Source organism: Galeopterus variegatus, unplaced genomic scaffold (assembly GCF_000696425.1).
Source record: "Galeopterus variegatus unplaced genomic scaffold, G_variegatus-3.0.2 Scaffold6845, whole genome shotgun sequence".
Lineage (NCBI taxonomy): Eukaryota > Metazoa > Chordata > Mammalia > Dermoptera > Cynocephalidae > Galeopterus > Galeopterus variegatus.
Window position 1 is genome coordinate 13529 of NW_007732956.1, and position 13034 is coordinate 26562.

The 13034-nt window shown below is 38.2% G+C and overlaps 1 protein-coding gene across 1 annotated transcript in view; it reads left to right on the top strand.

Moving 5' to 3' along the window:
• Positions 1-4536: 4536 nt before the first annotated feature.
• EIF4E (eukaryotic translation initiation factor 4E) overlaps positions 4537-13034 on the top strand; it is a 35474-nt gene continuing 26976 nt past the window's right edge. The window contains exon 1 of the mRNA XM_008591338.1: positions 4537-4602. Within this exon, the coding sequence (XP_008589560.1) occupies positions 4585-4602 (18 nt within the window). The 5' untranslated portion in view covers positions 4537-4584. The remainder of the gene's footprint in view (positions 4603-13034) is intronic.

Consider the following 13034-nt stretch of genomic DNA (forward strand, 5'->3'; position numbering starts at 1 on the left):
ATGTTTAACATAATATCAAGTTTAGAGCTACAGTTAGAAAGTGGCCTAAAAAAAATAAAGCAGGGTAAGGGGATAAAGGGGAGAAATGAAACATAAAAAAATAAAACAAAATAAAGAAAAAAAACAAGAAACAAACAAACAAAAAAGAGTAAGGGGCATGCTAATTTAGATAGGGTGGTCAAGGAAGTCTTCTCTCAGAAGATAACATTGAAACAGAGACCTGAAAGAAAAGAGGGAAGGAGCTGTGTGACTGTCTCATTCATTATGTGAATGAGTGCTTGTTATGGTGCCTGTTAGCTGCATCCTTTTGGTTCTTAGTCACACTTCTTTATATGGGTACTGAACTATTTATATTTCTATGACTTAGTATACCAACCAGATTTTATAGTCCAGGAAGGAAGTGCCTATGTTTCCTGTGTCCTTTAAATATCCTTCTTGGTTACACACAGTTCCCATTACTTAGTACTTCTTGGAAGGTTTCTCATCAGTTTTGTAAATGAACTTGGAATTAGAAGTCCCTTGAAGAGAAACAGGCATTTGGAAGACCCTAACAGAGGAAAGCAGCTATGGTATGGAGGAAAGAATCTCGAGAGTCAAAAAAATTGGGTTGGAATTCCAGGTCATCACTGTCTGCATTGTGTCCCCTAACTTTACTGAGTCTGTTTCTTTATCTATAAAATGGAGATGATAATATTTAATTTACATAATTGTTATAAAAGTCAAATGAGGTAATCAATATAAAAATACTTGATAAGTTATAGGAAATCAATAAATGCTAGTTGACTTTGAATATTTGAAAGCTTGGGATATCCTCAAAGATAATAGGATGAGGTTGGCTCTCTGAATCAAATAATTCTTAAATATATGCCACACTATCTTAAATATAAATAAGAAATTTATACCAATATAATATTTCATCATGCTAATTATAAGTAAAATTAAGTGCTTACTGTATTCTAAGAACACATGCTACATGAATTAACACATTTATTCCTCATCTTAACTATATAAGATAAATAATATTTGGGGCTGGCTGGTTGGCTCAGTTGGTTAGAGCATGCTGTTGTAACACCAAGGTCAAGGGTTCAGATCCTCATACTGGCCAGCTGCAAAACAAACAAACGATAATATTACTTTGCCCATCTAACTCATGAGAAAAATGAGAGATACTAAATAACCTGCTTATGGTCACACAATAAATAGTAGAGTTGGGATTATGAACCAAGATAGTTTAACACAACAGTTCATATTCTTAAATAGTGAACTATACAATTGTAATTTAAAAGACTATTTATCCCATTAAAAGCCATTACCTTAGTTCCTTTCTAAAAAAAAAAAATCATTGTAGAAAATGACAATAACTATAAATAATAGAGTATAAAGTAAAGTACAGGTATAACCAAGTTTAAAAAAAAAGATTGAACCAGGTTAAAAAAAATGTTATTGCTAACTAGAGGTTGATTTAGATTATACCTTAAGTGACCATCCATCATTACAATATTAAGGATACCTTACTTCATTATTCAATTTCATGTCTACTGTCTCAAAACCTACTTTTTTTTTTTTTTTTTTCCCTTTTTGTCTTTTTTCGTGTCCGGCAACGGATCACAACCCTCAGTGTCGTGCCCGCACCTCGCTCAGCCAGTGAGCGGGAACCGGTCTGTATGTGAGATCCAAACCCTCGGCGGGAGCGCCGCCGCGCTCCCAAGCGGCGCACTGTAGCAGTGCGCCACTGGGCTGGCCCAAAACCTACTTATTTTGAAAAAAAAAAATGTTGAAAGAAATGCATCTAATCTAAACAGAATGTCTACAATTCCGAAGCTTGTTTTTTAAAAAACAACAAAAACCTAGACAGCGGGCAGTAACAATTTGGAAGGATGAATTGTAGCAGATATAATCAGTTTGAACCATAGTTGAAAAGCCCAGCAAAACAATGACTGCAGCTATCTAGAAAACCTTAACAAAATTCCAACAACAAAGAAGTAAATATATAATAAAACAACTGAAGTGTTCTATCAAATTATTTAAAGTCTTTTACCATGAGTTGAATCTATAAAGACTAGTAGCATACCAGCTTGAGGAATATACTATGCAGAGAAAAGATCATGGTTATTTACAGATGCTAAGTGATATCCAATCATCCCAGGCTTATAAATAATAGTTACAATGATGCTATGCTGGGCCATAAGTAGTTATGTACAAACTAGATAATTCACTCAAGTAGAATAGTATTTCAGTACCATGTCCCATTTCATAGTCTTTTAATTAAACTTTTTTTTCCTTAAGTAGAAGCATGAATATAGTAGTAAGGAAATAAATGTAGTTTTTTTGTGGATTAATAGAGAAATAAAAATATAAAATTTCTGCTGTGTGTATTTAAGATTAGAAAAAAAACAAAACAACCACTTAAAAAACCAAATCGCCAAATCTTTGACATGGCAGAATCTCAATATTAGGCAAAGACACATGAATGTGCCATAAATCTCATGTAGGAAAGCATATGCAAAAATGGTGAGAAATTAAACTACAAGCAATAGGAGCATACATAAGTATTGTAAAAGTACAAGACTTGATTGACAAGAGTAGGGATATTTCTGATCAAGAGAAAATTTTTAAAAGAAACTACTGTTTGAAAAGTTTTAAGAACATCACTGGCTTTCAGTCCCATATTGCTATTTCCTTGCCAATCTCATTGATTCTTTGCTCTGTTAGCTGGCAGCTTCAAGAAAATAGGACATCTATGCTGTCCCTTCAAAGAAGGTAACCAGATACTGCTTTTAACCAGCAGAAAATATCAGTGAGATCAACTGTGATTACTTTGGATAGTTTAAGTAACAGTAGATAGTCTCTGTAAGTAGAAATCCATTTATTTTTTATTTTTATTTTTTAGAATGCTATCTACTTTAGAAGCTACTGGAGTTAAGCTGAGAAGACAAACGCTTTCATTAATAACCTCTAACCTCCAGATAAACCAAACAAGCAATGGCTTTGAGTTCTTACACCACCTCAATTATGTGTTAGCCAACTCAAGCATCCATTATGTACTCAATAATAGGTATGACACAGCTCTGGACATCAGCAACACCATAAGGAGGCAGGCCTGCCTATACTGCTTTTCCTGGTGCTAATATTAAGCAGGAAAATACATAGCATCCTCCTTATTAGAACTGTGTAGTAGAACTCTAATAGAGTTCTTCACCTCTATTTGTTGTATTAATAACTGTGCAAAGTAACACTGTATTGAGAAATGATAGCACAGCATCTTAGAGGCGAAAGAAATGTAAGGTGCCAGCATGGGGACAAATTTCTAATTGCCAGTGATTACTGTGAACATAACAATAATTTCCTAAACATTAAAGCCTCTACTGAGGACAGCTACTGTTGTAAAGAAAAAAATGGTCTTGACATTTTGAAACTGCATTCGTGCACATAATAATGTAACAAAGTAAACATAAGAAAAATTAAAAACATTGTTTAAAAAAATAGCAGGGGAAGCAGCTGATCCTTAAGAAGACACGCGGTTATTACGAAGCATTTATAGAATCTGATGCATTTTCAAAGCTGGTACAGTCATTACCACAGCACACCCTTGTGAGGTAGGTGTATTATCTCCTTTGGTTCATAAATGAAAAAGCTGAGGCACTGAATGACTAAGTCACTCGCCGAAAGAGAATGAGTCAACGTTAAGAGTCATAGTTGACCCGGCCTAACGACTCCTGACGGTCTGTCCAGGGCTTAGTCAGCGAGGCCCGGAGTGGCTTCCCTGGCTGGCACCTGGACTTAGAGTATTTCCGTTCACGTTAGAGCAGAATACTGGAACCGATCGGACAGAACTTCCAAATAATTTTTGCTTCCACGCAACTTCAGCCCTGAGGTCTTAATCTCAGGATTTGGGCCAGGGAAGGCTGTCGGGTCCACTCTGCCTTCCCAGCCGGAGGCACGTGGGTGCCGTAGGCTGTTGCTCCCATCGTCTTTCGCAGTGATGGCAATGCATGACTACCACTGTTAGCAGAGCCGGCGGACGCGGGAGGGTTGATTGCTTAGAGGACTCCCAGCGCCGCTTCTTTTTGAAATTAAGAGAAAATGGTGGGAGGTCAAAAGAAAACTAAATAAACACAGAATCAACGTGTCCTAGGACCTCAACAAAGCAAATGAAGTCTTACTGTGTGTGCTGAGCCTGCGGTTCCTTCCCAACCTTCCGGGGAAGATGGGAGGACAGGGCGACAAAGGACACAGTAGGGATGCTTGGCAGTAAATGAGACCCAAGCGGAAGAGAAGACTGAAAACCACCCTCCAGAACGCGAGTGTCCGCTGCGTTGAGAACTGCGCGCTCTACCCATAGCCCACGTGAACACTCCTTTTTTTAAAAAAACTTCTTTGCTTAAAGGAAAAAAAAAAAGACGGAGAGAAACTCCACTTCCCAGAAGCCTCTCGTTTCCCACGCAGCCGCAGTCTTGCGCAGGCCCTGCCAGGGCCAAACGGACACGTCCGTCACGTGGACAGTAGCCGGCCAATCCGGTTTGAATCTCATTTTTTTCCTCTCACCCCCCTTCAGGAGCGGTTGTGCGATCAGATCGATCTAAGATGGCGACTGTGGAACCGGTGAGTATTGCCTTTGGCCCCCACCCCCACCGGTCCCCGCGCTGTGTCTCCCTTCAGACTGGGGACCCCGCGGGACGGCGTTCCCGGCGCGCACGCTACTCCTTGCCGCCCCCTCCCCCTCTTCTTGGGCATGACCTCCCGCCGGCAACTGGGGGCGCCCCGGAGACTGGCTGAGGCGGCGTGTAGCGCACACTTTCTGGTGGGGGCCAGAGAACTGGGGGAGAGGGTGGGGGAAGGGCGGCGTGGCACCTCCTGCGGAGCCGCGAGGTGTTACAAGGGTTGGGGGTGACTGGGGTTCTGGGCTAGGTGTGTGGGGACTGTGTCTGCGTGATAGGAGGGCGCGGGGCCGGCTCCGAGCGGTCGCCAGGATCTGCAGAGAGGGTGGGCGGCGAGCCGGCCTGGAATGAGATGGTGGAGGGAGCCCCGGGGCAGCCTTTCTCTCCCTCTCTCCCGAGCTCCAGCCCAAAGGCTCGGGTGCGGGGCACGCGCAGGTCTTCATTAGACGGGTGGGGTGGAGAGCCGGTGGGCGCGCGTTCCCGGAGAGTGGGTTAGGCGGGAGTGGTGCGGCGGCACGCGCGGAGAAACTTCGACCCAGCGGAGGGGAGCCGAGAAGGGCGAGCGCATGTTACTCCAGCGTGCCGGAGAGTTGCCGGGGTTGGCGGCAGGGGAGGCGAGAAAGGTTTGGAGTGGGGAGGAAAGCCCCGTGTCGCGCGTTGAAGCACTCCGAGTAGGATGAGGGATGGTTGGTGGTGAGAAGGGGGATCACATTGTCCTCGCCCCTCCATGCTTGGGACTGGGCTGTCATGGAGGAGGGAAGGGGGAGGAGCGAGGCCTACTGCTCGCCACTGCGGGTCTGGTCGCCGGCCGGACCTGCATTTCACACGCGCCTGTCTTCCATTCATTCTTCGTTTCGGCGCAATGCGCACGCCTCTGAGAATGCGAACGGGTCTTGATCCATCTGTTTTTCCGTGTCTTTATCTTCTGGAAGATTTCAAAGACGTAGTTTGTTGGAAATAGAAATTTAACTTTTAAAATTACTTTTCCATTTGATTTTTTTCTCTTTATCCATGCTACAGGCTTTCCTCTCAATTTAGGCACCGTTTTAAACTTAACTAGAGCAAGCTGGTACTAGGGCAGAAGGGTCGCAGGAGAGTATCTTTGTCATAGTTTGGGTTTGACGGCACTTACCGAAATTTCTGGACCTGTGTTGCCATTTTAGGAATGACACACCTAAGTGACAATGCCTTGGGTGCTTAATGGAGTATATTAGCAATCAGAAAACCTTTGATACTTTGGAAGCAGTTCTAGATGTTGGTTGCCAGGTGTTTTTTGTGTGTTTTTTCATGGTAGCCTGTGGTTTGGGGAATGGTTTACCAATTTGCTTTGACTTTTAAAGACTTTTATAACTATTTCAAAAACTTACCTATAGACTACAAAATGGCTTATTTTTAGTTACGCTCATGTAAACTATTCTTACCTCGTTGCCACAATTAAAATCAGCTTTTCTGCTTGATTACTTGTTCTTCTATTGGCACCAGTTTTCATTTATGTTCCTGGGAATTAGGTTGACTGCAAAAACTGTCTCTTAAGTTATTATACAATTACCGGACTTCAGAACATTAATGTTACATTTCATTAATGAAGGATAAATATGTAAAATTTAAATTTAAAACTCTTGATGGGTTCTGATGTCCACTTTTGACTGGATCTGCTCCCCACTATACCACTGTAAGTAAAAAGCATGACAGCTGATAATAGGGGCAAAGCTAAAAATCCCTAAATAGTAAAGCAATCATATATTCTGTAAAGTTTCAGTAACATTTGTGTTCCTTGGATTTTGCAAAGCTGTGCAGTTTTGTTTCAATAGCCCAGAACTACAAGGCGATGAAGGACGTTTTTGAGTCAGTAAATATTTATAGCCCCTGATATATTTAGGACATTGTTACCAAATATTCTTTAGGATACAAAGTTATACAAGATGTGATTCTGTTCCTTGGTCAGTGTAAACTCTTAAAGAGCTTAATTCCCAGTGATGTGGTTAGCAATACAGTATTTGTTCTAGTACTGACCTGTGGAGATTTGGATAGTGCATTTAAATTTGGGGAATAGGGAAACCTGAAAACCTAGTGTGTGAAGGTGGAAACTAAAAGTATAGTAGTTTGAGGATGATGACAGTTTTTTTCTTGTTTTTTTTTTTTTTTTTTTTTTTTTTTTTTTTTTTAAGAGGACCGGGAAGGGGATCTCAACCTTTGGCTTGGTGTTGTCAGCACCACGCTCAGCCAGTGAGCCAACCGGCCATCTTTATATACAATCCGAACCTGTGGCCTTGGTGTTATCAGCACCGCACTCTCCCGAGTGAGCCACAGGCCGGCCCGACAGTTTTTAATAGTTGGATTTTGGGGGTGGGGTGGGGGCTGGGAAGCAACTCATTAGTATTGGATTGCAGTTGTGGTACCCCTAGTGAAGCCTGCAGAAATCATACCTGTTCATTGCTATTTTGACCAGCCTGTGAGTTTCCTTAATACTTTTCTGCTGTGCATAACCATAGTACTTAAAGAGCCATGGGTTTTTCCTGCTTATCCCACCTTTCATAGGCATTTGGACAATATTTCTCTATGGAAATTACATATAATGTCAATCATTTTCAATTTGATGTTGTGTCGCTTTTTCTTAATTGTGTGTATGAGTTGTTCCGCTGAGATGGCTTACAGATAATTAAATTTGTTGAGAAGCTGGAAAGGGAAAATTAAGGGAAGCATTTTATCTCTTTACAGGTAGCATGGCAAAATTTTGAAGATTGGGACAAACAGTATTCTCCTGTTATCCTGTTGGCATTTGAATCGTGACTAGGTCAAAATTAGACTTGATAGTAGTCAGTGAAGATGGCAAAACAGTTTCCCCAGGCTATCTTACCTCCAGTGGGTCATGTTTCTTTGTAACTTTATTTGATTCTGCATTCTTCATTATTGGACTGTTGTTGTGTTTTTGTTTTTTTCTTTGACCTGTTCTTTTCAAGATAAGAGATTAATTTTCATTTCTTTAGTTATACTGAATTATATAATTCTACTTGTTTTTACATTGCATCTCTTGAATTTTTTAACTGTACATTAATTTCATATATGAGTCTACTTGGACAGTCAACTTATCTAATGTTTCTTTTTTATAGTTTAGAAACATGCTTTGTATTACAGAGAGTTTATTAAGCACAAATAAGTCTTACATACATATTGATTAATACATATTGTGTTATATAATTCAACGTATTTGTTAGTGAAAAACTGATTGACCAGCAATCCTTGTAAATCAGTATTTTTTTTTAAATGTTTTTGCTTTAATGAAAGAACTTAATATATCAAAGTTCATTAATAAACCAAATAAGATTTGTTCTGGTGTTTATATTCCAAATTTCACTTCACTTTCTACTCTGAGTTAATGTCCGTAATTATTTGACATATAGAAATCAAATGTAGACACAGACACAGTTTACGCACTGACCTTGCAGAGAATAATATGCAAGACGTAAGCTTAATCCAATTTGGACAGAAAATTGTAGGCAAAAAACATTTTTGTAAACCATTCTGTTTAATTTAAAGAAGGTTAAGAATGTAATATATGTACCAGCAGTCCTAGATTTAACAAAAGACCTGTGAAATAGTTGTTCTAGCAATGGTACTTTTTTTTACTTTTCCTTCCTGCTACCACTGGAAATTTCCTTAATCTTTTGGTGCCTATCTTTGCATCATCTTTGTCATAGAGGCTTTTTTGAGAAATGGAAATGAGCATAGGTTATAGTCTCATTTTAATATCTGTGCAACCTTGAAGACTGACATTTCTAAATCTAGCTGAAAAATGATAAGATATCTTACAGTAATTTTGATTTTTAAATGCAGTATTCAAAGATGACAATTTGTCAGTTGTGAAGAACTAAATAAATACTCCATGAATGTATTACATGCAGTTATATCCATGCATGGAAATTCACATAGCTGCCCTTTGATTATCAATTCTTGGTCATTAGCAAGAAATGCAAAGCCTTTGATCCATGACCCTCTAATATTCTTCCCACTTCTATCCCTACCATAAAAATCACTAGTGTTCCTTCAGAAGTCCCTAGTCGTATCCGTAGAAAAAACCCAGAAAGGGTCATTTTTGTCTCTAAAATATTGGTAGTCATTACTAGGCACTTCTAGAACCTGAGAATGTAGTCAGAAACGCAAGGGTTTTTTCCCAGTTGGAATTTTTGATACATTATTCCATGGAAACAAGGGGAAGATAAAACGTAATCACACTGTGTTGGGTTTCTGTGGAACCATGACAAATCTAACCAGCATTGGATTTCCAGGGATACGGATTTGTAGTTCTAAGCAACTAACTAAAAAAAAAAAAAGACTTTTCAAACATAACCTGTTTGTAAAAGCCATTTCTAATGTACACAGATCTTTATTTTTTAATAATTGTTAATTGTTAACACATAGCACTTACTATATGTCAGGCACTACACGAAGTGCTATATGTATATATATATTCATATTTGCTTAATCCTTACAGAAGTCCTATGAGGTAGGTGGTATTGTTATTTCACAGATGAGGAAACCATGGCACAGAGATTAAGTAACTTTGAGTAATTTGCCCCCAAATCACATAGCTAATAAGTGGTGAGGTGGAGTTCAAACTAAAACAGCCAAATTGCAGAGTATGTGTTCTTAACCATGACATTGTCTTTCCAATAGGCATGCAGTGTGCTTTTCTTGGGTGACTTTAGAAGGGGAGATTAATTTTGATAAGCTCACTTAGTATTTTGCTATAGCTGTAAAATAAAATGTGTAGGCGTTTGTTTTTAGGCCCTAGTGCAGTACAATGTTGTATGACAAAAGTGTAGAATCCTAAGAAAATAGCATCTTGGTGTCTGAATCTGAGGACTAAACAAGCCGTTATACTGATCATATTTTAGTAAGTGGTCTAGAACTTTATGGGTATATTTCTGAAGAAAGCAAATGGCCACTTCCCTTCTACCACTTTCTCATTTGATTTCTGGCATTTGCCAATGGGAATGATTTGTCACTTAAAGATTTTGCTAATGAAACAATTTTAGTAAGTTTTTAAAAAATTTGAGAATGTGGAATTTAGACTAAATTATCTTAGTACTTTTAGTAATTTTGGTGAAAGGTCTGGCAAATAATAAAATAGTTTTGTCAGCTAAATTGCACATTTACATGTTTTTATTGTATATTTTAAGCTCATTACTACAAACTGCTATATAGAAATTCGTTATAATTCTTTATGTGCTCTGCTTATTACAGTGACAGTAAATAAGGTTTTAATATTTTTGTCAACATATTAGTATTGATATGAAAAACTATTATGGGACAGTAGCCTGTGTAGCCACAAAGTCTGGTAACTTCAAGTTACTAAGGTGAGAAAATTTGACATTTTAATGGAAAGATGAAATGTACATGTTTTTCTTGTTTTTTTTCTATTTAATAAAATGGATATTTTTATAGGTGAGGAATTCATATTTCAAGTGATTGTTTCCCCCCCTACCAAGGCCACATAGTTCCTAAGTGAGAGAGCTGGAACTCAAACGACCAGGTCTAAAGCATTGTTACTCTCCTGTTCAAAAAAAGAAACTAAAATTCAAAACTAAGTAGTCCAGTGCTACCTTCAGTAAAACTCGTCTGATAGGGATAAAATTGATGCATGGGTCATCATTATACACAAATAAGTATAAAGTCATATCTCTGAAAGGATTTACCAGATGGCTTACAGATGGTGGGATTGGGAGTGATTTTTTTTTTTTCATTTGAAATTGTACACTTTATTTTTTATCATGTTTTGGATTGTAAAAATCTCATTTGGATTTTGGTTTATAGATAATGGCATTTAGCTTTTATTTATTTTTATAATTTTTTTTCTTGAATTACTTATACATGCTTGTGGTCCAGAATTCAAATGGATCCCTTTAGCAGACTGGTGACACCTGTGGCCCCATTCTCATAATGTTTTAAAATTCATTAAAGAACGTAGGATTACAGAGGAAACCCATTATACTGAAGTACAATAAGGATCGAGTTTACTTGAAACGTTAAAGACACTGTCTGGCATAAGCTAAATCCTATCTTTTATTAACATGAAAAACCTATTTCCTACCTATCTCCTCCAGCCACCTAGTTTCCCCTTTCCAAATCACACACTGTTACCAGTTTTTTCAGAGTCCTTCTAGAAAAGGGCCAGCTGTCCAAGAGAACTTTCTGTGATGATGAAACTGTTCTATTGTGCTGTCCAGTATAGTAGCCACTAGCCCTATGTGGCAGTAGAACACTTGAAAATGTGGCTAGTGCAACCAAGGGAATGAATTCTAAACATTACTTAATTTTAATAACTAATTAGCCACATGTAGCTATTGGCTACCAAATTGCACAGTAGGGCTCTAGAATCTAACATACTCTGATGAATACAAACACATATTTATGTATTGTATTTAGCTTAAGTTTGTAAGGTACAACAGGATATGTCCAGTTTGAATAAATTATTGTTTAATTTTATCCTAGAAAACCTTCTCTATGTGTTTTAAACTTTGCAAAATAATTATTTGGTCTTGTATGGAATTAAAATTGTCCTATGGGTTAATCTTTTTTTTCTGTTTTTTAATGTGTGTGTACTTTACATTTTTTAAAACTTAAATTTTGTACAACAGTATATACTGTGAAGTCTCCTTCTCAAACTGATTCCCTATCCAGGCAGATCACCTCTAGAGGCAACTAGCATTGTCACTTCTTTATCATTCCATAGAGATTTGTGTATACACAAGCAAATATGATATATATTCTTTAAAAAAAATAAATGATAATCAGCTGTATGCATTATTCTGGCACGTATGTTTTTCACTCAATAATATGTCTTGTAGACCATTATGTACCCATACATAAAGCTTTTGCTTTTTTTTTCCTGGTGATATGTATTACATGGTATGGTTTTAAAATAATTATTTCTGTGTTGGTCAACATTTAGGTTATAACCATTTGCTATTTCAGATGTTGCCTTTTACCTATATCATTTCATCCATGAGGTAGTATATCTTTAAGGTAAATGTTTTAGCATCAGAATGAAAATTTTAAAATTCTACTAATCGAATAAAGCACTTCTATAGCTGTAGTTGGCTGTTAGACTACAATTTTTTTTTTTTTGAGATCCCCACCTTTTCTGAAATAGTGAAGTATTTATATATATAGAAACAAAGTATAAAATGTGTGCATAAATTTTAGAGTGCAGGTTCACTATGCCTTATCTGAAGTGCTTGGACAATTGAGTGTTTTGGATTTTGGATTTTTTTGGATTTTGTAATATTGACAGAACACATACCGGTTGAGCATCCCTAATCCAAAAATCTGAAATCCACAGTGCTGCAAATGAGCATTTCATTTGAATGTTATGTCGGCATTCAAAAAGTTTTGGATTTTGGTTTAGGGATGCTCAACCTGTAATAACCTGAAGACCCTGTGCCCATCACCAGCACATTGTTAGTGCCTCACCTTTTTTCATTCTCCATTATTAGATTCTTATTTCTTTGGCTCCTCCCCCATCTTCTAGCCTCACTTTTGTGTTAATCCCCCCCCCCCCCTTTAACAGTAATCTCTCCAATGTGTGTATCTTTAAGCTATGTGTTATTTAGTTTTAGAAAAACGGAAAACCTAAATGATGTATAAGGAAAGGACAGTATTGCTACTGTTGGATGAAGGCTCCTGGGAGAAGATAATCTGAACACAGTTTCTGGCTTATAGTTTGGCTTCAGCTTCCTGGAATTTCTATTAGAGCGCCTCTTGGGGAAACCAGCAGGAAAGATCATGAACATGTCCTGGGAATACAGAACTTTACAGTTATTTGGTGGGGCTGTGGTGTGGGCCAGGCAAAGAACCTTCAGTAGGAGGGTGGTCTCTGGGAGTAGGCTGCTCTATATATCTTGTTTTAAGATTGGGTTAAATCAGATTCTTCTGTTGTAAAATTCTTAGCTGATTTAGGGAGCAGGGCACAGAGGAGAGAAAAGGAACTTAATTAATACACATGGTCAAACTGAGTTAAGTGTAGTTGTAAAAGTCTGGGTCAGACCACCACAGCATTCGGTGTTTTTCAGAAAGGTAGACTTAGAGGCATCTTGGTCATAACAGTCATCAGATCACATTACTCCAGTCACATTTGCCTGATTGACATTGCTCCACTCTGGACTTTTTCTCTCTGTGTCTGGTGTACATCTGTTTTTTCTTGGATCTCCTTTTACTGTGTTCCTGATTGCCTCTCATGTGGCTATATTGCACCCCTTCATTTGCTGTGCCCTTTGTCTCCCTTTTACTTGGTTTCTTGTCTTGCTTCAGTGGATCTCACCTCCAGTAGTTTTTTGATAAAAGGTACTTGGAGTTAAAGATTTTTGAGAGCCTGAA